This window comes from Scyliorhinus canicula, chromosome 3 (assembly GCF_902713615.1).
Source record: "Scyliorhinus canicula chromosome 3, sScyCan1.1, whole genome shotgun sequence".
NCBI classification, from domain to species: domain Eukaryota; kingdom Metazoa; phylum Chordata; class Chondrichthyes; order Carcharhiniformes; family Scyliorhinidae; genus Scyliorhinus; species Scyliorhinus canicula.
In genome coordinates, this window is record NC_052148.1 from 202256889 (window position 1) to 202283766 (window position 26878).

Genomic DNA, 26878 nt, shown 5'->3' on the forward strand with positions numbered 1-26878 from the left:
GTGTTGAGTATCTTGAAGCAAAATTGTCTGTTGAACAACCTAACCGATGTGAATAAACACACTAATTGTGTTTTTAAAAAAATAACTTGTCCTAAATCATGAACGCAAAACACTGGGGCCAAAAATACAGCCCCTTCCCACCACCCAAGTTGAGGTTGGCTAATTCAGCACAACTGGGATTGCATCTGGGACTTTCCTGTACAGCTTGTTGTGCACTCTTTGATTTAACTAGCTGGGCAGGTTCTTACATTGCAAGAGTAGATTTAACAGTCAGAGCCTCTAGGGATCTAACAGATATTTGTGTCTTACATACATGCATTTCTTCAACTGTCCTAATAGTTGGCTACCTTACCATCAGGTGATATAGGACTTCATATGGGCTATTAATTCACAGTAAAGTGAAGATATAGAACACCAGTTACAATTCGCTTCACTTATCTCCAGAAATGCAATTTGTCAAAATGTAATGAAATGAAAATAATGAACATGCTACAATACCTAAAATCAGTGGATAGTCTTACTTCACTTAAAGCTCATTTCGGAACTTTGCTTTTGAATATATTTTATTCTCCTCCGAGCATTTTTCTGCCTCACTTGTTCTTCAGCTTTTATAGTTCTGAGTCTGTGCTTCTTAAAACTTGACTCCACTCTCAGCTTTCAGGCCAACTGACGCCTTCCCAAAGAGTAGAATTCGCTAGCTTTACTTGGCAGTAATCTGTGATGAGTTTAAAGTAATAGTTATTGAATCAGTAATGAGAGTGAATGGTCACAAATGTTAAATTATCTTTTATTGTTTCCAAAATGCTGGTCCAGATGTCCCATCCAAAAACAAATCTATAATTGACTTCCAAATTAACTCGAGAACCAACCTTAGCATCACAGGGGCTGGTTTAGCTCACAAGGCTAAATCGCTGGCTTTTAAAGCAGACCAAGCAGGCCAGCAGCACGGTTCAATTCTCGTACCAGCCTCCCCGGACAGGCGCTGGAATGTGGCGACTAGGGGCTTTTCACAGTAACTTCATTGAAGCCTACTCGTGACAATAAGCGATTTTCATTTTCATTTCAGTGGCTTATGTCAAGCTCCCATCTGGCATGAATGTAAAATCCTGAATTGTGACAGACAGAGGCTGTTCAGCCAATCAGGACTGTGTCAGTACTAGCTCAATAACTCAATATCTGCTCTAATCAGATTTCCTTGTTCTTTCACTGTATATATTTATATTCTTGTTCAAACCCTTATTAGCTTTTTAAATAATTTTATAATCAAGTGGTGAAGTATTCCATACTCTCTCAACCTCTGTGTAAAATATTTCTTCTAGATCTCCTTTGTGATACATCTCAGCTAATGGCCCCATGTTATCAATTTACTAAACAATTAAAACCATCTTTATCCTCTTAAATCTTTTCATAACCTGCATTAGATTCCTCCTTAACCTTATTAGTTCAAAGTAAAGTCCTCAATCTTTAAAGCCTTTCAAGACGCTAACCTTCATTTCTTAGTTGTGACCCTTCTCCACGATACTTCTTCAAAGTTCCTTTCTTTGCTCCTCCCTAACCCTGAGACTCCTGTACACAAAGACACTAGTGTACTTCTGTCCCACAATCCAGCCCTGTGTATCAGAAAGTCTATTCAACTGTCATTAAAAATAAAATCATATTCTGTTTGTTTTCTAACTTGGAACAATGTATGGACGGTCATCTCTCTTCCATTGTCATTTTATTTTTCTAATTGAAATATTTTCCATCTCAAAACAATACAGGTGCAATTTAACGGAAAAGATTCTAAGTGTCATTTCAGATGGATTTGACTGAGGGTTTCTCCCCAGCTCTGTTGGATAGTTCCCCACCACTATCGAACCACACTTAGTCACTTTTTGGGGACCTGGAGAGTTTCTCTCCAGGCTCGGCCACGTTTAGATCTTTTTCATTACTTGGGTGCTGAACTCTCTGGCCAGACCGCCTCCTCAGAGATCGGGCCACAATTCTGAAAGGGTGCTCCGATCTCTCCCATGTGTAATGTTACCCCCACACACATGGGCATTACCACCACCCCCAAGTGAGGACACCCCTCTATGTGGTCGCCAAGGGTCACCCCCCTTTCCAGGACCTCTTCACCCCTCCCTAACCATGCTGAGGCACCTTCATACCCACCCTTCACCCCCCCCCACCCTTTATACCCCCCTCATCCTGTTTTCATGGGCATGACCCCTCTCAGGCCCTTCCCTTGGCAGTGCCACCTTTGCACCTTGCCATCCTCACAGTGCCAAGGCGCCAGGGGGAGGGTCAGGGTGTCACCCTGCCCTGTCCCTGAACACCCAGGGATCTCCAATGGCCTGGGACGTGTCGTTCCACCTGGTCCACGTTTGCACCCAGCTGGGGGTTCCCTGGGTAGGCCGAAAGATGCCGGGAGCTGATTAGATCTGACATCAGCGTGGTTAAGTGGATTCTTGCACCCAGTGTGGGCGGGACCCAGATCGCGGCGCCTTGCGAGATCTAACCAGGTCTTGGGAGGTGGAACAGCAGTCAAGAAGCCTGGAGTCTCCCGGCATATACCGGGCGAGTCTCGCTCCGATTTCAGCAGGACGCAGCCAGTATATTGTGCTCTACATCGGTGATTAATACAGATGGCAGTATTAATATTCCTAGTTCCGTTATGTGCTTGTAATATTCCATTAGTTTCCCTCAAATCAGCAAATAATTAGATGCACTGCAGTATTCTGGATTCAACTCGGAACAACAAGATGTGTGAGTTATCAGTCAGAGCATGTGACCTTCACATTTAAGGTGTAACAAAATGCTAAAAATATATCCAGTAATAATTGACTACAGGTTAGGTATCACCAGGCAAACTTGTCCAGTGAACAGATGAGTCATTCAGATGAGAAAGGAGTCAGATTTGACTTTTGGTCTCTGCTCAGTTTGTTGATAGCAGCCAGCTTGGTTTTACAGTTGGTAGCTTTGGTCTTTAGGGACCTTTGTTAGGGAGGAAGAAAAGATTGACAAGAACCTGTTTCTAATTGAGATCCAAGTTTTACTGAAAATTGATATGAATCCGATTTCTGTGTGAATTGGAGACTGCCTGTTTGTGATGTCCCCTGTGACGAGTAGATTGCTACGCAATGCCAAAGTCTATAAGAGATACTTGGGTTTTCTTGAGTCAACAGAACCCCATCCCAGCAAGAAGTTCTGAAAAAGTTGCCCACAAAGACCAATGGGTCGCTGTAGAATGTATTTCACAGAATTGTAACGACGCAGAAGGAGGCCATTTGGCCCATCATGTCTGTACCGGCTCTCCAAACGAGTATCATGATTGAGTGCCTTTTCCCCATACCGTCACACATTGTTCCTATTCAAGTAATCGTCTAATGTCCTTTGAATGTCTCGATTGAACCTGCCTCCACCACACTTCCAGGCAGCGCGTTGCAGACCCGAACCACTCCTTGTGTGAAAATGTTTTTTCTCACATCACATTTGCTTCCTTTGCAAATCACTTTAAATCTGTGCCCTCTCATTCTTGATCTTTTAACGAGTGGGAACAGTTTCTCCCTATCTACTCATCCCAAGTTCTGGATGCCCGAGCCAGGGGGAAACATCCTCCCAGCATTCAACCTCTCAAGCCCCCTAAGAATTTTAAATATTTCAACGAGATCACAGGATGGATTCTCCGTTCTGGAAGTCCCCACGCCGGCATGAAAACGGTGACGTAACTGTCGTAAAACAGCCACCGATTCCCTGTTCCAGGGGGCGCTAGCAGCCGAGCAGCATAGAGCTCCCAGTTCTAGTTGCCGATACGGCCTGGAGAGTTGCCGGCTCCGTGGCCGCACTTGCGCACAGTGGCGGCCTGCAGCGTCTGCCGTGCTTCATGGCGGATGCCCTTCGCGGACCCGCCAGCGTGCGCGCTCTGGCCGCCTCACCACAGTGCCCCCAGTCCCGAATATGTCCCCCCACCACCCCTGCCCGCGGATCACCACCCTGAGTCTGCAGCCGCTACGCTGAGTTCCCGATGGGTGAGACCATGAGAGGCCCACGCCGTCAGGAACTCGGCCGATCGGGGAATGAGCATCGCGGGGCGGGCCTCAGCCAACATTCGGAGGACGTGGATACGGCACGCAGCGTACACGGAGAGTACGCCGCTTTTCAGGGGACGGAGCATCGTGAAAGCGGCACCGCGCCCGATTTCGGCATCATCGGGGATTCTCCGCCCGGTCGGCAAACGTGATTTCGGCCTCGGATCAGAGAATCCAGTCCCCCCATCTCATTCTTCTAAATTTCAGAGAATCTAGGCCTAATCTTGTCAAAATCCCCTCCTAAAACAAGCCTTTCATCCCAGGAGTTAGTCTTGTGAACAATTGTTCCATTCCTTCAAGGCAAATAGGTTGTTTCTGGGGTCAGGGGACCAAAACTGTACAAGTACTCCAGGTGTGGGCTCACCAATGTTCTATAATATTGTTTCACTCTTAATATCTAGTCTGTTTGTAGTAAAGGCTGATATACCATTGGCTTCCCTAACTTATGATACCCAGGTTCCTCTGAATACCAACATTTCCCAGTCACTCAACATTTAGAAAATATAAAACTTTTCTATTTTTCCTTCCAAAGTGGATAACTTCACTTCGCCACAGATTATGGGCTGAATGTTATGTTTCCCGCTGGCAGATTTTCAGGCAAGGACGGGCAATAAATTTCCCCAGATTGCCTTCCCATTGCCCTCCTAAATACCCTGATCTGCCTGCAGTTTTACAGTGGTTCAGGGGAGGCCCGCCTGCTGTCCTTGCCCTACTTAAGGACCCTAATGGGCAATAAATGACCTAATTAATAACCTCATCTCCCTGCCCCACCACGAGACCACCAGAAAAGGGGCTGCAAGGAGAAGAAGATGCTACCCAAGACTGCGGATGTGCAGTTGAAAATTCGACTGCTTGCAAATAAAATGCCCGTGCCATAGGACACTGCGCCTTCCCAGGCTGTTGATCTTGGAAATTTATACTCTGGTTCACAATGAAATGAAGCCTCCTGGACCCCATTGCAGTCCTGTTCTTGCAGCTGTCAAGGTCGCCTTGGCACTGAATTTTTATTTGTCCAAATCTTTCCAGGAATCAGCTGTAGACATTCTCGCAGTTGGTAGCTCATTGCACCATCAAGCAGATACTTGATACGCTCTTCCAGAGGCAGGCTGTACATCTATTTTGAGATAGATAGACCAGAGCAGACACAAAAGGCATTTGGAAAGGAGTGACCTCCATGACTTTGACCTGTAGATTGAAGTATAAAATGACCCTGCTGTGGATGACCTTCCATCTTGCCATTGCCCATGGCTTGACCTGATGGCACCCTTGCCTTCTCTGGGGCTGCTTCCTCCATGGAGTTCAGTGTGTGGAGTTGTGGCACACCACCACCAGTCCAACACATTTCTCTTGAACAATGTTCTCTCCTCCACCAAAAAAAGGTAATGGAAGATCTATGAGAAGGCTGCCCTTCCTCACCATTCTAGCTTCATTTTCACATTAAATAAAAATGGCCCAGTAGCAAAGTCCCTGTCTCAGCTACATTTTTTGAAGGACAAAATGAATTGGGTAATGTTACCCTTTGCTCTTGGATTTGGCATTTCTCCAGTGCTGGGTAAAGAGAAATGGAGATGGAGACCTATTAAACCAGGTCCTGGCTTTTTTGCGATGCCCTGGGATTTCCTGAAACTTCCCTCACTGGATTTAAGTGGCACTTGTGCCTGTTAGAAGGTACTGTTACTTTAATGAGGCAGGAAGAGCAATCTTCCTACTCAGTCTTTGCCCAGATTCAAATGTTGGACACTGCAGCAGAAGGACACCTGAAAAATGTTGGTGCCATGGCCTGAATATGGACCTCTTCAGCCTAGGGATCCATGAGGGTCTTGGAGCCAGGTTTTCAAAGTTACAAGCAAGTGGATTTGACTGTTCAACAACATTTGATCAGAAGGGCTGAGGACTTTTCCAGCTATAGTCATATATCTCCGATGTTAATGGCCAGGGCCCTATCTGGAACTGTGCTCAGAATAAACATTTTTAGGGTCGTTGGCTGGGCAACTGCTGAAGTGTTGCCCAGATCGTGGAAATGGCTCAGGGAAGTGATACTGGTCAGCTGCTTTCTCACACTCCGTACCAGAAGGGCTTCCATAAACTAAAATCTACCATGAAGCTTATAGTGAAAAAGAAAATCTACTCCAATTGGTTGTTCGGTTTGTCTTCAATTTGTTATCAAAAACCTACAAACTAAAATATCATTATGAAAAGCTGGAATTTGACTTTTCCGTGGAGAAACAGGGATGAAATTCTCAGTTTGGGAGATTAGGGAGTGAATTCTTCGCCTCCCCAGCAGCATGTTCCTTGGCAGCACCACGTCGCTGGCAGCGGGATTCTCCATGTCCCCTGCCAGCCAGTGGGATTTCCCATTCTGGCCAGGAAACCCGCAAGCTTACTGAGTGCGCTTTCTGTCTGTCTTTTATGCAGACCTCAGCTAACCGATGACTCAAAAAATACCTAAACTTCAAAGAGAAGAATACAATGTGCCCCTAAACAGGCCTCAGGTGACTGACAGATAACTGCCTCTCAGCAATTAGGGTGGGGCCAGCTTCAACCAATCAGACACTAAGCTACGCACTGCACTTTTAACTGAAAAACAGCAGAATTAGATTTTCCACTTACCTTTCCTGATTACCTCACTGCACCAAATTACCAAGGTCCAACTTCCCACTCTGGATTTGCCTCACTCCGGATGTATCTCCTTGAAAAGCGCAAGCACCAGGACATATACAGATGTGCATGATGCATATGTCCTGGTGGTCACACACCAATTGCACATCTAGGAAATGGAAGCTGGTGCTCCTATCGATCACCCTCTGGACCTGGGGCATGTCAGCATTGGCAGCAAATCCTGCTGCCTGAGCATCCCAGTGGGCTTGGTCCAGATTGAAGTTGATATAGTCTGCTGCCGGGCGCATAGGGCATCTGCCACAATGTGGGGATTCCCTGAGAAGAACCAGAGGCATAAATGTTCAGGGCGACCTTCACCTTGATAGTCACCAGGAACGGGTATCCTCCAAACCCCCGCGGTGCCAGGTGCACCATTATCTGGTACAATGGTGCACCGTCTCCCTGGTTATCCTGAGTCTTTGGCGGCACACGCGGTCCTCGAAGGACAGCCGCCGATGGTATAAATGTGGCCTGATGCGTCACCGCCGCCGCACCTCTTCCTTGGCCTTTTAGACAACCAGCTCTCCAGCCACGCAGGCTTACCTTGTGCAGGGTCCTCCCCGAGCAGGCCCTGTGCCTCCAGCCTCCATGCGTCCGCAACGGCAGCTGCGGTCAGGTAGATGGCAAGCATTGCTGGCTGTACTCCCAAGATTCATCCTCTGCAGGGAGGGAAAAGAGAAGACATGATAGCAAGATGAGTATTCCCATGCCCATCCAGACCCAACAGGCAACATGGTGACCCTGAGTTGCACTTCAGCTCCACCTTCCACATATTACTTCCTTCCACCCCCGACCCCAATATGTTGCCTTCCGCTCTGCACCCCTTATTTTATTCTCTAAGTCTGAATGAAGACTGTAGACTTACAGTTAACACAAACACTTTATTCAAAGGGTTCGTTCTGCTTCCAGAGCTGAACTAGATGTAAAACAGTCAAGAGATATGACCAGTGAAGCTAAGGTAAACTGCCTATGCTGAGCTGTCTCTGTGTTCTGCTGCTGACTAGCCCTGCGCTTCTCAAAGAGGCAGATCCTACCTTGGGCTCGACCCTTTATACCCGTCTCTGATGTTGCCCTCTAGTGGTGCTGTGACTGTTACATCTGTGCTGCAGTCCCTGGTATATGTGCAGATGTATGTACAGATCACTACACCCGTGTTCCCAGCAGTAAGTGGCACTCGGAAGCCTCTATCCTCACCACCCGTCCCTGTCAACAGGGGTACTGGTGGCTGCTGAAGCCCATGTCAGTGATAGGCTCTGCGACTCCTGTCCTGCCTCCCCAGTCGGGTCTCCGGTAGGTCTCCTCACTGGGTGGCCGTGTGTTATCCCGCCAGCAGAGTAGCACCTGGTTGTGTGGTGGAGAGGGTCACAGTGTGCCATCAAATTGCCTCCATGCTGAGAGGCTTGTGTGTAGACAGGTCCTACAGGTGAGGGTGAGACAGGAAAGTGTGCATCTGCTGGGAGTGTAGCTGCAGTGTGATGTGGGTCCTGGGTGTGACACACAGGTTGTGACAACCTGGCTGGGAGCAGCATGGATGCGAACAGGGGTGCGGAAGACAGGCAGGTCTTGGAGAACAAATTCATTTGTTCAGATTAATTTGAGCAGAATCTTTGTTTTTTAAGTTACATCATTTAAAAAAGTTATAACATTTACCTTACTTTTTAAATGTATAAGAATCATGTTTAAAAAGTATTTTTTAGGGCAGCATGGTGGCGCAGTGGATAGCACTGCTGCCTCACGGCGCCGAGGTCCCAGGTTCGATCCCGGCTCTGGGTCACTGTCCGTGTGGAGTTTGCACATTCTCCCCATGTTTGCGTGGGTTTCGCCCCCACAACCCAAAGATGTGCAGGGTAGGTGGATTGGCCACGCTAAATTGCCCCTTTAAAAAAAAAAGTATTTTAAATTTAATCATTAAAAAAGTCAGATTCCTCTCACAGCCATTTTGAAAGTTGCAATGGTGAATGATATTGGTGATCTCAGTGACCTGGATTTTTAAGTTATTCGCTAAGTGACTGTGGGCTCATTCTGCTCGGAATACCAGCACTAAAATCTTGTGATGAAAGCACTTTGTTATTAGTTGATTGCCAGACCCAATTCTCACCAGTGCCACTTCTTACATTTTTAAGTTGTTGCGAGTGCAGTGGGAAAGCTTCTAGAGCAGAGAGGGAATAGCCCATTGTAAGTTCTGGATCTTTGCACTACAATACACACACTCTGTTGCTGGCTTTCACTGGTGTGATAACAGCAATGCTGACAGCTTTGCCATCAGTTGCACGGCAAAATTTGGTCAATTCTGAAAGTATTCACAAGGGAGGGTATTATTGAAAGAATAAACCCAGTAAAATGAATTACTTTATCATAAGTACGATAGAACTTCTAGACGAGTTCAAACAAATAGTTCTGTGGGACATGGAGAATTTATCCCAGAATACTGAAAGAGGCGAGAGAAGGATGCACAGAATTGATGGGCAAGAAATGATTAAGAACATAAGAACTGGGAGCAGGAATAGGCCATCTGGCCCCTCGAGCCTGCTCCGCCATTCAATGAGATTATAGCTGATCTTTTGTGGACTCAGCTCCACTTTCTGGCCTGAACACCATAACCCTTAATCCCTTTATTCTTCAAAAAACTATCCATCTTTATCTTAAAAACATTTAATGAAGGAGCCTCTACTGCTTCACTGGGCAAGGAATTCCATAGATTCACAACCCTTTGGGTGAAGAGGTTCCTCCTAAACTCAGTCCTAAATCTACTTCCCCTTATTTTGAGGCTATGCCCCCTAGTTCTGCATTCACCCGCCAGTGGAAACAACCTGCACGCATCTATCCTATCTATTCCCTTCATAATTTTATATGTTTCTATAAGATCCCCCCTGATCCTTCTAAATTCCAACGAGTACAGTCCCAGTCTACTCAACCTCTCCTCGTAATTCAACCCTTTCAGCTCTGGGATTAACCTAGTGAATCTCCTCTGCACACCCTCTAGTGCCAGTACGTCCTATCTCAAGTAAGGAGACCAAAACTGAACACAATACTCCAGGTGTGGCCTCACTAACACCGTATAAAATTGCAGCATAACCTCCCTAGTCTTAAACTCCATCCCTCTAGCAATGAAGGACAAAACTCCATTTGCCTTCTTAATCACCTGTTGCACCTGTAAACCAACTTTTTACGACTCATGCACCAGCACACCCAGGTCTCTCTGCACAGCAGCATGCTTTAATATTAGATGGATTATCACCTCATGATGGCTGGATCATTATGACTAGGCATTGTTTCCCATTCTTGGGCCAATAATGGAGAAGAATATTCTGAAAACCTGCTCTCTGATTTCACTTCCCAGGTGATCAAAACCAGTCCAGAGATCACATGAACCAAGTAAAGACCTTCTCTATGATGTGATCTCTGCCTCAGTTATGAATGATTCCAGCTCCCTTTTAAAGCATTGAGTGTCAGCGCCCACCATACTAGCCAGTAACATCTTCCATAGTCTCAGTATGCTATCCTGCCCTTCAGTTATTTTATAAACCTTTACCAGATTGCTTTGATGTCTACACTACTGTCACGTACATTGACCAAGTTTTGTAAGCCTGTCTAAACAGCTGAGGTTTTTAAAGCTAGGAATCCTTGATTTTCTCCTTGGACCTTTTACCAGAACTACTATATCACCCACCTTGTATAGGGACCAAAGTTGGACACTCCTCCAGGTGCAGTCTGACTGGTCATCTATATATTACTAAATGGTATTTGTTGAAATATATAAAGCACCATCTATTATTATAAGGAAGTCGTTGGACACCAGTGAGTTATCAGAAGCTTAAAAGCATGATTTGGGGCAGCAGGGTAGCATGGTGGTTAGCATAAATGCTTCACAGCTCCAGGGTCCCAGGTTCGATTCCCGGCTGGGTCACTGTCTGTGTGGAGTCTGCACGTCCTCCCCCTGTGTGCGTGGGTTTCCTCCGGGTGCTCCGGTTTCCTCCCACAGTCCAAAGATGTGCGGGTTAGGTGGATTGGCCATGCTAAATTGCCCGTAGTGTCCTAATAAAAGTAAGGTTAAGGGGGGGCTTGTTTGGGTATAGGGTGGATATGTGGGTTTGAGTGGGGTGATCATGGCTCGGCACAACATTGAGGGCCGAAGGGCCTGTTCTGTGCTGTACTGTTCTATGTTCTATGTTTTATAACTTGGTACTTATTCAAGAGAGTGATGAAACAGCCACAAACAACTGCAGAATCATTAGTTAATTCCATTCCATGTGAAATAATATAATTCATTATTGGGAATATACTTAATGATCATCTGTACAACTTTAATGAATTAGCAGTTAATATGGATTCTGAAGGAGAGGAAGTGGCACAGTGGTATCGTCATTAGACTAGTAACCCAGAGAGATCCAGGAGAGTGCTCAGGGACCTGGTTCGAATCATGCCATGGCAGAGGGTGAAATTTTAATTCAATAAAAATATCTGGAATTAAAAGTTGAATGCTGACCATGAAATCATTGTCGATTGTTGTAAAAACCCATCTGGTTCACTAATATCCATTAGGGAAAGAAATCTGCCGTCTTGATCTGGTCTGGCCTACATGTGACTCCAGATCCATGGCAATGTGGTTGATTCTTAAATGCCCTCTGAAGTGGCCTAGCAAGCCACTCAGTGCACGAGCAATTCGGGATGATTCTCCAACCAGCTATGCCCACATCTCATGAATTAAAAAAAATCCTGCCTAAACAAATTCCTTGATTTATTAAAGGAAGTGACAGTCCAAGTGGACTGTCTTATGACATGGTGAAACTACACTTTCTTTTTTTTTAATAAACATTTTATTGAGGTATTTTTGGTATTGTAACAACAAAATTAAACAATGTACATAAAACTATAAACATAGTGCAAAAGCCGTCTCCCTTCTTTACAGGTCCCACCTTTATTAACCCCCTACTGTGAGCTAAACTAACCCCTCCCCCCACTTCAACTGACGATTAATTTTTCGCGAAGAACGGTTGCCACCTCCGGGCGAACCCTAACATTGACCCTCTCAAGGCGAACTTGATTTTCTCCAAACAGAGAAAGCTAGCCATGTCCGATAGCCAGGCCTCCGACTTCGGGGGCTTTGAGTCCCTCCAAGCTAATAATATCCGTCTCCGGGCTACCAGGGAGGTAAAGGCTAGAACATCTGCCTCTTTCTCCTCCTGGATTCCCGGGTCTTCCGACACCCTGAAAATCGCCACCTCTGAACTCAGCGCCATCCTTGTTTTTAACACCGTGGACATGACATCTGCAAACCCCTGCCAAAATCCCCTAAGCTTTGGACATGTCCAGAACACGTGGACATGGTTCGCTGGTCCTCCTGCACATTTTGCACACCTGTCTTCCACCCCAAAGAACCTGTGATGTGGAGATGCCGGCGTTGGACTGGGGTGAGCACAGTAAGAAGTCTTACAACACCAGGTTAAAGTCCAACATGTTTGTTTCAAACACTAGCTTTCGGAGCACTACTCCTTCCTCAGGTGAGGAAGGAGCAGTACTCCGAAACAAACATGTTGGACTTTAACCTGATGTTGTAAGACTTCTTATTGTGCCCAAAGAATCTGTTCATCCAGGCCGCTATCATATGAGCCCGATGAACGACCTTGAATTGTATCAGGCTGAGCCTGGCACATGTTGTGGACGCGTTGACTCTACTTAACGCGTCCGCCCATAGACCATCCTCCATCTCTCCTCCCAGCCCCTCCTCCCACTTGCACTTTAGCTCCTCAGTCTGCGTCTCCTCTGACCCCTTAAGTTCCTTGTAAATGTCAGAGACCCTCCCTTCTCCCACCCACCCTCTGGAAACTACCCTGCCCTGAATCCCCCTTAGCAGTAGGAGCGGGAAGGTTGACACCTGTTTACGTAGGAAGTGCCGCACCTGCAGATGCCTGAATTTGTTTACCCTCGCCAACCCAAACTTCTCCTCCAGTGAAACTACACTTTCAAAAGTCATTTGACACATGTTCCACATGAAAGGTCATTACATTAAACTCAAAGCTGTGGGGATTCCTACCCTTCAACCAACCAGTATTTCTTAGGGGAGTTATGTGAGAGTGGGGAGAGCACAGAGTAGACTTGAAAGAAAAAATGCTGGAAAATCTCATCAGGTCTGGCAGCATCTGTAGGGGGAGAAAAGAGCTAACGTTTCGAGTCCGATGACTCTTTGTCAAAGCTAACAGACAGAGAAAGTGGGAAATATTTATACTGTGGAGTGAGAATGAAAGATGAGTCATAGCCACAGAAACCCAGGGAAACCGGGTGCTAATGGCCACATAACCTAGAGGAAAGAGTGCTAATGGCAGTCCCCAGAGAGAATAAAAGATGTTCTGCGTATCACAGAGTAGACTTGTCACAATGCTCTGTGTTGGGACCTCTATCTTTTCCGAAATTCTCTACATGGGTGAATTCTAGATGCCCTTCCCATTCATCATTTTCTTGTAAACTGAATGAAAGCCATTTGGGTGGAATTTAATAGGTGCATTTATGATTATCAAAAAAAAATAAAAATTTAATCTTGTGTTTTTTGTGACTGAAAATGCTTTTCAAAACCATCCCGCATATGTCAGTTAACAAAGGTTTAATAGCTTGGGTAATGTAAGTATCACATGAACCACCACAGGGGTTGTCTAACCCAAGTACAAGTATTTATACATTTCTCTGTCTCTTGTTGCGAGTTGTTAGTAAATCATGTGGGAACATGCACCTTTTCTTGCTGACTGCAACGGGTATTGTTTGCTTGGTGAAAGACACTGATCATTTTGCATATAAGCTATGAAAAGAGTTATTTATGAGAAGAATATTGGTAGATGTGCACAATTCATACGGAGATATGATTGTATTTGAATGCTAATGTTAAAAATGAATGATGGGGGTAATTTTAAGCCTGCTCTAGCCATTAGTGAGGATGGTGGTGCAGACTCCATCTGGAGAGAGTTGGATAGGATCTGGAACAAGCCACCATCCTCACTAATGGCTAGAGCAGGCTTAAAATTACCCCCATCATTCATTTTTAACATTAGAATTCAAATGCAATCATATCACCATATGAATTTTTGAATGGTGTTTTGAATGGAAGGGAAAGAGCATCTTGTTTTGGTTGATAGTTCTAACAAGTGAATAAATGTTGAATGTATACCTAATACCACAAGTGCCAAAATGATAGAGCTATTGAGAACTTGATTAATATTTGTGGGTTGCTAGAGGTGTTGATGTAAGATAATGGTCCATGGTTTACGCCGAGTTTGAAATATTTCCGAGTGAGAATTGATGAAATACACTAATACCACCAGGTCGCCCAGCATCAAATGGTGCTGTAGAAAGGTGAGGCATAAAACTTCGAGAGTTTAGTGCTAGTCAGAAGGTCAGGCGGTAAAACCACTCAAGTGATAGGACAAGTGTGTGATGAGAGTTGTTGGAAAGAGACCAATCACATTCACATATCTGAGTGAGCGATTCCATCAGCTTCATATGTAGATCATTTGCCTGAAAGAGGAAATCTGACGAAGGGTGAAAACCATAGCCCAAATTCCTCCTACAGGTAAAATGAAAGTCCGAAAGAAAGGTTTACTGGTATTCAAAATCCATCAGTAAAGTGAGTTAGGGTCTTTGATTAAGACTAATCAATCAATGTCACAGTCTGTACCATTAAATGGAGTTGGTAGACAAAGTCAAAGTTCAGGGTTCACACAGTCCGAGAAGTTAAATGAACAAAGTCAAGGTATTGGAAATGATGTGCAGCACAGTGGCGCAGTGGTTAGCACTACTGAGTCACTGCGCCGAGGTCCCAGGTTCAATCCCGGCTCTGGGTCACTGTTAGTGTGGAGTTTACAGGTTCTCCCTGTGCATGTGTGGGTTTCGCCCCCACAAGCCAAAAGATGTGCAGACTAGGTGGATTGGCCATGTTAAATTGCCCCTTAATATGAAAAAATAAATTGGGCACTCTAATTTTTTAAAAAAGCTCACCCCAACTCTTCAGGCATTTCTGATCCCAATCCCTGGCAGTGCCAGGGGTGCCAGGCTACCACTCTACCCAGAGCGTGACCATCTGGAGGCCTCCGATAGCCTGGGACCTCCCCCAACCCCCAGGTGCCGTTACGCATAATGATCCATTTAAATATGTTAATCTGGACCTCACCCAGTGAGGGCGAGATCCAGGTCGTGACGTCTTGCGAGTTCTTGCATACCGAGCAATGCAAGATTTAACAACCTCATCGTGTCACCAAATTGGGCATGATGAGGCCATTACATCGCACCAAGATATTTTATTTAAAATTTACTGGTATTAAGGAGAAACAGTTATTTTCTTGTATACCATTCATAGTAATATTGGCCACGTATGTTTTGGTTGTGATTTAAAGTAATTTAAAAACAAATATGCTGGCCAAACAGTTAAATTTGTAGGTATTATAGATGTTGGCTGGGGCAGCACAGTGACGCAGTGGTTAGCACTGCTGCCTCACGGCGCCGAAGTCCCAGGTTCGATCCCGGCTCTGGGTCACTGTCCATGTGGAGTTTGCACATTCTCCCCGTGTTTGTATGAGTTTCGTCCTCACAACCCAAAGATGTGCAGGCAAGGTGGATTGGCCACGCTAAATTGTCCCTTAATTGGAAAAAAATGAATTGGGTACTCTAAATTTATATTTTAAAACATTATAGATGTTGGTTTAGTCCTATTGTATTCTAGGATGTTGTGTAAATGTACTATTTTATTGTATAAGTTTTTTTAAGTGAGCAAGCAGTGTGATATATTGCTAGATCTGAGTATTTTATATTGCCCTCTGCTGGGGAAATGTAAATAAAATTGATCAATAATAGCTGCTTGTAGCTGAGCATCTTTCAGTCTTACTCCGTGAAATACACAACCAGGGTATCATGGAGGGAACGGTCACTTCAGAATGCTGAATGGTAAGGAAGATGTATTTGATGGTGGCATCACGCTGGAGGCGTTAGGAAAGGCGGTCAATGATTTGTTGAATACAGAGGCTGGTAGGATGGAAGGTGAGGGCAAAAACCATATCATGGATCTGTGTGTGTGTTGAAGGGATAGAGCAAAAGTGTGGGAAATGTAGCAGACATGATCTGGTGCCATGTCAACCACGATGGGAGGAAAAACTTTGGTTGAAAACAAGGTCATCTCACAAACACTGGTGTGGAAGGTTGCATCATTGGACTGATGCGATAGAGACAGTGGACTTGGGATGATGGAATGAATCCTTAGAGGGTTTAGAGTCCAAGGAAATGTAGTCAAAGTAGATGTGTGAGTCAGTGAGCTTATAATAGGGTAGTCAATTGCCAGAAATGGAGACAGGTAATTCAAGGAAGGGAAGGGAAAAGTTGGAGATGGACAATGTGAAACTGCAAGGGTGGAAATTGGAAGGAGAGTTGATGAAGTATTTCAATTCGGGTGAGGACAGGACATGGTATCAATTCAATCATCAATATTCCAAAAAAGAGTTAAGGGAGGGGGCTTGAGTAGAACTGGAGCAAGGAATGTTCCACATGTTTGGATCTGTAAGATCCTCTTCTGTCATCCAATACCTCCTGTTTCTACCACATCACAGATCTTACTTTGTCCTTGTCCACCCACCTTTTTCAATACCTATTCCACCCTTAACATTTCCCACTTCTGATTAAAGATCATTGACCTGTTCCACCTATGCTGCCTGACCAGCTGAGTATTTCATTTCATCTTTATTATCAAAAGGTAATGTGTTTTTTGCCGGTATTAAACAAAAAATAGTCTCACGGATTACCAAAAAAAAAAATAGATTGAATAGAAAAAGAACCTCTCTAATGGGCGCATGGTGGTTGTGCCAGATGGTGAGATACTGAGCCTGACAGAACAGGAAAGTGCTAGGTTTGATTCCTGATCACTACTGAATTAACAGCTTTCAACTCAAGCAGGAGTAGGGGAAGGAGTCTTCCAGTTGGCATTAGTGTCCCTCGTCAGATGGTACATTGGCAGGTGTTCCTCCTTCTAAACACATTTCAGTTAAATCTGCTTGAAACGTGTGTGTAAGATAGTGACATGTGCTGAGATGCATTTAGTTACAAAGACCCCAACATAAATTACCTTGTTATAGGCTTGAATTCTCTGGCCATTCACTGGTGATGAGATTCTCTGATCCTACCGGCAGCGCACAGCCACCTGCGGGTTTCCCAGCGGAGTGGGGTGACTTCAATGGGAATTCCCATTGTCAGTGGTGGGAACAGAGAATCCCGCTACCAGCGAATGGTGCACCATCTCCTGTTGCCGAGAAACACACAGCTGAGAGGCCAGAGAATTCCAGACATAATCTCTGTCCAGGTTCCTGCATAAAAAAAGGCCACAAGATTATCAAGTTCCTTCTAGCATCTATGGTACTATACATGAGGCAACAGCCAGGATTTTCTCCGATATTGGCAAAGGTCGATGTCAGGCAGGAAAAGTGAGTTGAAGCCGACAATGGCAACAGCTGCTTCCTCCACCATATAGTGCGGCACCTATGGTTGGCTGGCAGCCTCTGATTCACTGGCCCATCATCAAATTAGGCACTCGATGATCCAGGTGCCATTTTTTGAAGGTTGCCCCAGCGCACAGCTAGCAAACCAGGAAACAGTCTTCACCCAGGTGCACCCTCCAGCATCAAAGTTGCACTAGCCTGGCACGACCACCTCTCCCAATTTCCCGCAATTTGAGGGCACTATTTTGATTTTGGTAATCTTGGGAGTAGAGTTTACATTGTTGACTCAAGAAAGACTTGTTAGAAATTAATTAAGTATATCTTACAACTGAAAACAAACAAACAAATATTTAGTAAGTATAGCATATCTCTTTAATGGGCATTGCAAGGTGTTAATGGAGATGCTTTTTCATGAGAAACAGGTGTATGATTTATTACTCCGTTAATTTAATATTGTTGTTTTATTTTCAATCTATGAACAGGTTCTGTCACTTTGGGAGACCAACAATGATAAATATGAGTCTTCAGGGCCGTTTTACTCTTCAATGGACCATGACCAGAAAATCCTGTGAGTGACAGGAGTTTATTTGTTGGAACAATGGCTATGATTTAGCCCAACCCATTAAAGACCTTGCAAAGGGGGGAAATAAAGCCAAATTACCGTTTGTTATTCTTGGAATTACAATGCAAGTGATGAGTTGCCTGTCATTTGTAAATGACAAAGAGAATGCAAGTTCTCCATCAGTTACTGATTTAGTACCTGGACCACTACCAACACCACCTCCACTTCCAGGACCACCTCCACCTCCTCCACCACCACCACCACCACCAGGGCTCCCACCGCCTCCGCCACCCCCTCCTCCACCTGGTTCCCACGTTGGGCATAAAAAACGGATTCGCAGTTTCTTCTGGAAAACCATCCCTGAGGAGCACATCCGTGGAAAAAACAATATTTGGACCATTAGTGCAAGAGAGCACTCTTACAGGATTGACACGCGTACTATTGAGGAACTATTTGGACAGCAAGATGAAGTCAAATCTAAATTTGGTACGAAAAACAAGAATTCAACGTCTCCATTTAAAAGCAACAGCCAAGAGGTAAAAATCAGAATTTTACTTTTGCGTGTATTTTTGTTTTATCGCAGGATATGGATTATTTCCAAAATGTATTGGGTACCAATCTCCGATCAGTGGTAAAATTCTTGCCTCGGGCATAAAATTTTGGCCTGAAGTCCTAATCTAGGGAGTTCATCAATTGACCAAGACTGACACTTCTGTACAGTACCAAGGAAGTGCCGAACCGTTGGAGATGCCATCTTCCAGATGAGACATGAAAAAAGACTCCAACAGCCTTCCGAGGTGCATATAGCAGATCCCAAAACATGGTAAAGACACGCTGGACTAATATTTATTCCCCCAACCAACATATGAGAATGAGATTGGTATCCTGCCAGCTGTGAGGGCTGATAGGAATGCAGTTTCAGAGGTTTGGTGATGTCAGATGAGATCATCTGCCACACTTTTCTGTTCTCACATAGGTTGTCAAGTCATTATTATGTGATTGCACTGGAGGGGGTGCCGAGGAGATTCACCAGGATATTGCCTGGGATGGAACATGTAAATTATAAAGAGAGGTTGGATAGGCTTGGGTTGTTTTGTTGGAGCAGAGAAAATCAGGGCAACCTGATCGAAGTGTACATAATTGTGAAGGACATGAAAGAGTGAATAGGGAGCAGCTGTTCCCCTTAGTTGAAGGGTCAGCTACAAGCGGACACAGGTTCAAGTTCTTGGGCAGGAGGTTTGGGGGTGTCTGAGGTGGTGACGATCTGGAATGCACTGCCTGGGAGGGTGGCACTGGTGAGTTGCCTCACATCCTTTAAAAAGTACCTGGATGAAGACTTGGCATGTCATAACATTCAGGACTACCGGCAAGTGCTGGTAAATGGGATGAGGTAGGTAGAGCAGGTGTTTTTCACATGTCGATGGGCTGAAGGGCCTCTTCTGCACTGTATAATTCTGATTATCAGAGTATTGCCTATGGGACTTTGCTGTGCACAAACTGGCTACTGCATTTCCTGCATAACAACAGTAACTACATTTCAACACAGATCACTGACTGTAAAACACTTTGGAACATCCTGGATTGCAAAATGTGCTGCACAGCCTTTGGTGGTCCAGCAAGAGAAATGATCTTGAAATTACACATTATTCACAGATAAACATTATACACATCGTGGGTGGCACAATAAGTTTTTTTTTTTTTAAATAATTTTTATTGAAAGAGTTTTTCCATACAAACATTTACCCCTACTAATTTTTAAATTATTTACAACACAATCCCTCTAGGCAAATGTCCCTCCCTCGCCCGCCCTCTCGCGCGCACCAGTCCTCCCCCCCCCCCCCCCCCCCCCCCAGGCAACCTTAACAAACAAGGCAGCCTACAGTTTCAGACATGAGCAGCGAGCAGACTTGCCCGCGTTACAGTCGTGCATGTCCCCCCACGGCCCTTGCTGCCCCCCCCCTCCCCTCCCCTCCCCCCCCTCCCCTCCCCTCCCCCCCGGGTTGCTGCTGCCACGACCCCGAACGTCTATCTCTGATCTAAAAAGTCAAGGAAAGGTTGCCACCGCCTGGCGAATCCCTGTACCGACCCTCTCAGGGCAAATTTGATCCTTTCTAGCTGAATATAGCTAGCCATATCATTAATCCAAGTTTCAACGCTTGGAGGCCTCGCGTCCTTCCATTGAATTAATATCCTTCGTCGAGCCACTAGGGACGCAAAGGCCAGTATTCCGGCCTCCCTAGCCTCCTGTACCCCCGGTTCTACCCCGACCCCAAAGATCGCAAGCCCCCATCCTGGTTTGACCCTGGACCCCACCACCTTCGACACCGTCCTTGCCACCCCCTTCCAGAACCCTTCCAGCACCGGACATGCCCAGAACATATGCACATGGTTCGCTGGGCTTCCCAGACATCTGACACACCTGTCCTCACCCCCAAAGAACCGGCTCATCCTTGTCCCCGTCATGTGAGCTCTATGCAGCACCTTAAATTGAATGAGGCTCAGTCTCGCACACGAGGAGGAAGAGTTGACCTTCTCCAGTGCATCCGCCCACGTCCCGTCTTCTATCTGCTCTCCCAGCTCCCCTTCCCACTTGGCTTTCAGTTCCTCCCCTGATGCTGCTTCCGCCTCCTGCATTATCTTGTAGATGTCTGATATCTTTCCCCCTCCGACCCAGACCCCCGAGAGCACCCTATCACTCGCCCCCTTACTGGGGAGCAGGGGAAACCCCTCCACCTGCCGCCTAGCAAATGCCTTCACTTGTAGATATCTGAACATGTTTCCCAGGGGGAGCTCAAACTTCTCCTCCAGCCCTCCCAGGCTCGCAAACCTCCCCTCTATAAACAGGTCCTTCAGCTGCCGTATGCCCACCCTGTACCAGCTCTGAAATCCCCCGTCGATGTTCCCCGGGATGAATCTATGGTTCCCTCTTATTGGCGCCGCCAACAGACCTCCCATTTCCCCCCTATGTCGCCTCCACTGCCCCCATATCTTGAGGGTGGCCGCCACCACCGGGCTCGTGGTGTACCTCGTGGGGGGGAGCGGCCATGGTGCCGTTACTAGGGCCCCCAGGCTTGTGTTGCCACAGGACGCCCTCTCCAATCGTTTCCAAGCTGCCCCCTCCCCTTCCATCATCCACTTGCGCACCATTGACACATTTGCCGCCCAGTAGTACCCCGAGAGATTGGGCAGTGCCAGCCCTCCACTGTCCCTACTCCGCTCCAAAAAGACCCTCCTCACCCTTGGGGTGCCATGCGCCCACACGTAGCTCATGATGCTACTCGTCACCTTTTTGAAGAAGGCCCTAGGGAGGAAGATGGGCAAGCACTGAAATAAAAACAAGAACCTTGGGAGGACCGTCATTTTGATTGACTGCACCCTCCCCGCCAGCGACAACGGTACCATGTCCCACCTCTTAAATTCCTCCTCCATCTGTTCCACCAGCCTGGAAAAGTTCAACTTGTGGAGGGTCCCCCAGTTCCTTGCCACCTGCACCCCTAAGTACCTAAAGCTCTTTCCTGCTCGCTTGAAGGGGAGTCTCCCAATACCCTCTCCCTGGTCCCCCGGGTGTATCACAAAAACCTCGCTTTTGCCCAAATTTAGTTTGTACCCCGAGAAGTCCCCAAACTCTGCTAATAGTTCCATTATCTCCGGCATTCCCCCTTCTGGGTCTGCCACGTACAGCAGTAGATCATCCGCATACAGCGATACTCGATGTTCCTCCCCTCCCCTAGTCAGTCCTCTCCACCCCCCTGAACCCCTCAGTGCCATCGCCAACGGTTCAATCGCCAGTGCGAAAAGTAGGGGGGATAGGGGACATCCCTGCCTGGTCCCTCGGTGGAGCCCGAAATACTCCGACCTCCTCCCGTTTGTCACTACACTCGCCGTCGGGGCCGAGTAGAGCAACTTCACCCACTTAATAAACCCTTCCCCAAACCCAAACCGTTCCAACGTCTCCCACAGGTACTCCCACTCCACCCTATCGAATGCCTTCTCCGCGTCCAGCGCTACCACTATCTCAGCCTCCCCCTCCACTGCCGGCATCATAATTACATTCAGCAATCTCCGCACGTTCGTGTTGAGCTGCCGCCCCTTCACGAACCCCGTCTGGTCCTCATGGATTACCCCTGGCACACAATCCTCTATTCTAGCTGCCAGGATCTTTGCCAGCAACTTGGCATCCACGTTCAGAAGCGAGATAGGCCTGTAGGACCCGCACTGCACGGGGTCTTTATCCCGCTTCAATATCAGGGAGATCAGAGCCTGCGACATTGTCGGGGGCAGAACCCCCCCCTCTCGCGCCTCATTAAAGGCTCGTACCAGTACCGGTCCCACCAAGTCCACATTTTTCTTATAGAATTCCACCGGGAACCCATCTGGCCCCGGCGCCTTCCCCGCTTGCATCTGACCTATTCCCTTGACTAGCTCCTCTAGCCCTATTGGCGCCCCCAGCCCTTCTACCAGCCCCTCCTGGACCCTTGGGAACCTCAATTTGTTTAGGAAGTCCTCCATTCCCCCTCTCCTCGTCGGCGGCTCAGACCGATACAACTCCTTGTAAAAATCCCTGAAGACCCCGTTCACTTCTTGCCCCTTCTGCACTACCTTCCCGCCCCTCTCCTTCACTCCCCCAATCTCCCTAGCCGCATCTCGTTTGCGAAGCTGGTGTGCCAGCATCCTGCTCGCCTTTTCCCCATACTCATAGACCGCGCCCTGTGCCCTTCTCCACTGCGTCTCTGCCTTCCTGGTGGTCAGCAGGTCGAACTTGACCTGCAGGCTGCGCCGTTCTCCCAGCAGCCCCTCCTCTGGTGCCTCCGCATATCTCCTATCCACTTCCAATAGCTCCCCCACCAGCCTCTCCCTCTCCTGCCTCTCCTTTCTTTCTCTGTGCGCCCTTATGGAGATCAGCTCTCCCCTGATCACTGCCTTCAGGGCCTCCCAGACCATCCCCACCTGCACCTCACCCGTGTCATTCAAGTCCAGATAGCTTTCAATGCTCTTCCGGACCCTTTTACACACCTCGTCGTCCGCTAACAGCCCCACATCCAGCCGCCACAGCGGGCACTGGTCCCGCGCCTCCCCCATTTCCACATCCACCCAATGCGGTGCATGATCAGAGATCGCAATGGCCGAGTACTCAGCTTCCCGTACCCTCGGGATCAGCCCCCTGCTCAACACGAAGAAATCGATTCTGGAGTACACTCTATGGACGTGGGAGAAAAAGGAATACCCCCTCGCCCTCGGCCTACCAAACCTCCATGGGTCTACTCCTCCCATCTGCTCCATGTACCCCCTCAGCACTTCTGCCGCTGCCGGCCTCCTATTGGTCCTTGAGCTCGATCTGTCTAGCCCGGGGTCCAGCACTGTGTTAAAGTCCCCCCCCATGATCAAGCCCCCTGCCTCCAGTCCCGGAATGAGGCCCAATAGGCGCCTCATAAAACCCGCGTCATCCCAGTTCGGGGCATATACGTTGACCATCACCACTTTCTCCCCCTGCAGCTTACCCTTCACCATCACATACCTACCCTCCTTATCCGCCACCACCTCCTCCGCCACGAACGACACCCTCTTTCCCACCAGAATCGCCACCCCCCGGTTCTTTGCGTCCAATCCAGAGTGGAACACCTGTCCCACCCACCCCCTTCTCAGGCGAACCTGGTCCACTACCTTCAAATGGGTCTCCTGTAACATTGCTACATCAGCCTTCAGTCCCTTCAGGTGTGAGAATACCCTTGATCTCTTGACCGGCCCATTCAACCCCCTCACGTTCCAAGTGATCAGCCGGGTCGCGGGACGACCCGCCCCCTTCCCCTGCCGATTAGCCATGTCCTGTTCCCTGCTCGCCCCGGGTCGACCCTTCCCTTCTGACCCGCTCCCCATGGCGATGTCCCCCTCCCCCCACCTCTCCAGCCCTCCACTTCCCGTTTCTGGTCTTTTCAGCAGCAACCCGGTATCCCTCCCTAACCCCCCTCCCCCCCCACCCCCAGGCTAGGACCCCTCCTAGCCGCGATGTACCCTCCATCGTACTCCCGTAGGTCAGCTGGTTCACGCTGACCCGGCTGCTCCTGCCACACTCCGACTCCCCCCGGCTCGGGGGGGGGGGCCTCCCCCCCCTTGCCACTCCTCCCTGGCCCCGCTCCAGCGCGGGAAAGGTCGCCATTGCTAGCCACGCCCCGCACTCCTCCCCTCCCCCCTCCTCTGCCCCGCGCGCGGGAAAACAGAGGAAAGCCCGCGCTTTCGCCCTGCCACACCCCACCCCGCCATCTTCAGTTCCACCCCCGTCCCCGTCCATGCCTGTAAAAGAACCCCCCCTAGGAACCCATATCCCCGATCTGCTCTCCCCCCCCGTCCCACCTCCCCAACTTAACATTATAAATAACAGATAAATAACAAATAACAATGTACTTAACAGTCGCCCTCTACCAAACAGCATAAATAACCATAAATAACCATGAATAACCACAATAACAATAACTAAGGGAAGTTGGCAAAGGGGGAAAAAACATCAGAAGAAAAACCACAGCAAGAGTTCAAAATCCAAACAAAGAATTCAGCAGAAAGTACCCGAGCGGCTACGGCCGCCAAGTATCCCCTGGGTCTAATTCGAGTCCAGTTTCTCTTCCTGTACAAAGGCCCACGCCTCCTCTGGGGACTCAAAATAGTGGTGTTGGTTCCTGTAGGTGACCCACAAGCGCGCTGGCTGCAGCATTCCGAACCTGATCCGTTTTGCATGTAGCACCGCCTTCGTCCGGTTGTACCGGGCCCGCCGCTTTGCCACCTCCGCACTCCAGTCCTGGTAGACCCTCACCGTCGAATTCTCCCACTTGCTGCTCCTTTCCCTCTTGGCCCACTCCAGCACTCTCTCACGGTCGCTGAGTCGCTGGAACCGCACCAGCACCGCCCTCGGGGGCTCGTTTGCTCTTGGCCTCCTAGCCATGACCCTGTAGGCCTCTTCCAGCTCCAGGGGCGAAGGGACGGCCCCTGCCCCCATCAGGGAGCTCAGCATTTCTGCTACATATCCCGGGAGGTCTGACCCCTCCAGGCCTTCTGCCAGGCCCAAGATCCTCAGGTTCTTCCGCCTCATTCGGGTATCCAGCTCCTCAAAACGGCTCTGCCATTTCAGGTGGAGTGCCTCGTGCACCTCTACCTTTCCCACGAGGACCGTGGCCTCCTCCTCCCTCACAGTCATCTCCTGTTGCAGCTCCCGAATCGACGCCTCTTGGGTCGCCTGGGCTCCCATCAGCCTGGTGGTCGTCGCATTCATTGACTCCAAGAGCTCCATTTTCAGCTCCGTAAAGAAGCGCAGGAGAGCGGCCTGCTGCTCCTCCGCCCATTTCCTCCATTCCTCGGGTGCGCCACCGGCCGCCATTTTGGTCTTCTTCCCCCGCTTTTTTTTTGGAGCTGCTGTTGCTTTCTTTACCACCCCACTCCGGGTACCGACCATAAAGTTGGTCTGGTTCTCTTCAGGGAGCCTTCCCCCACCGGGATTTGTCCTTACAGCGCCGTTGGGGCCCTCCAATCGGCCCGAAAACACCTTTGTAGCAGGAGCAGCCAAACGTGCGACTTAGCTGGTCATAGCCGCAACCGGAAGTCCGTCGTGGCACAATAAGTTAAGAGCCCATGATGTTAAGCGTACGACCCTGGCATGGATAGAAGATTGGCTGACTGGCACAAGGCAGAGAGTGGGGATAAAGGGGTCTTATTCAGGATGGCAGCCGGTGACTAGTGGTGTGCCTCAGATATCTGTGCTGGGACCCAACTTTTCACAATATGCATCAATGATCTGGAAGAAGGAACTGAAGGCACTGTTGCTAAGTTTGCAAATGATACAAAGATCTGTAGAGGGACAGGTAGTATTGAGGAAGCAGGTGGGCTGCAGAAGGACTTGGACAGGCTAGGAGAGTGGGCAAAGAAGTGGCAGATGGAATATAATGTGGAAAAAGTGTGAGGTTCTGCACTTTGGAAGGAGAAATGGAGGCACAGACTATTTTCTAAATGGGGAAATGCTTAGGAAATCAGAAGCGCAAGGGACCTGGGAGTCCATGTTCATGATTCTCTTTTTTTTTTTTTTTTTTCATTTTTTTTTATTGGAATTTTTTGCAGAAAATATAACAAAAAGTATAGCAAAAAGCAGTAATATGCAACTAACAGCCCCATAACACCCACAATTCCCCCCATACCGTGACATCACATGTATCAGATTCCCCCACACCCCCCCCCAAACAAGAGAACTTAACCATAAATTAAAATTAGATAAATCAAATTTAAATAAAATAAGCTAACATAATCAACGCCCCCCCCCCCCCCCACCCCCCCACCCCCCCCCCCACCCCCCCCCCCCCCCCCCCCACCCCCCGGGTTGCTGCTGCTACTGTCCCAGTACCCTATCGTTGAGCCAGAAAGTCGAGGAAAGGTTGCCACCGTTTAAAGAACCCTTGCACCGATCCTCTCAGGGCGAATTTAACCTTCTCAAGCTTAATAAAGCCCGCCATGTCATTGATCCAGGTCTCCACGCTTGGGGGCCTCGCGTCCTTCCACTGTAGCAAAATCCTTCGCCGGGCTACTAGGGACGCAAAGGCCAGCACACCGGCCTCTTTCGCCTCCTGCACTCCCGGCTCTACCCCAACCCCAAAGATCGCGAGTCCCCATCCTGGCTTGACCCTGGATCCCACCACCCTTGACACCGTCCTCGCCACCCCCTTCCAGAACTCCTCCAATGCCGGGCATGCCCAGAACATATGGGCATGGTTCGCTGGACTCCCCGAGCACCTGGCACACCTATCTTCACCCCCAAAGAACCTATTCATCCTCGTCCCAGTCATGTGGGCCCGATGCAGCACCTTGAATTGAATGAGGCTAAGCCGCGCACACGAGGAGGAAGAATTTACCCTCTCCAGGGCATCAGCCCATGTCCCGTCTTCGATCTGTTCCCCCAGTTCCCCCTCCCACTTCGTTTTCAGCTCCTCTACTGACGCCTCTTCCTTCTCCTGCATAAGCTTGTAGATATCGGATATCTTCCCCTCCCCGACCCAGACCCCCGAGAGCACCCTGTCACTCTCCCCCTTCGCGGGGGTTCATGATTCTCTTAAGGTTAACGTGCAGGTTCAGTCAGCAGTTTGGAAGGCAAATGCAAT

General features: G+C 48.1%; 1 protein-coding gene across 5 annotated transcripts in view; it reads left to right on the forward strand.

Moving 5' to 3' along the window:
• Positions 1 to 26878, forward strand: part of fhdc1 (FH2 domain containing 1) — a 159647-nt gene that overhangs the window by 9104 nt on the left and 123665 nt on the right. For 4 of the 5 annotated variants that reach the window (XM_038792010.1, XM_038792008.1, XM_038792007.1 and 1 more), the window contains one exon: positions 17671 to 18286. In XM_038792010.1, coding sequence (XP_038647938.1) covers positions 17873 to 18286 — 414 coding nt within the window. In that variant the 5' untranslated portion in view covers positions 17671 to 17872. Of the gene's footprint in view, positions 1 to 17670; positions 18287 to 26878 lie in introns of those variants that run through there. The other variant, XM_038792011.1, reaches the window with a different exon arrangement.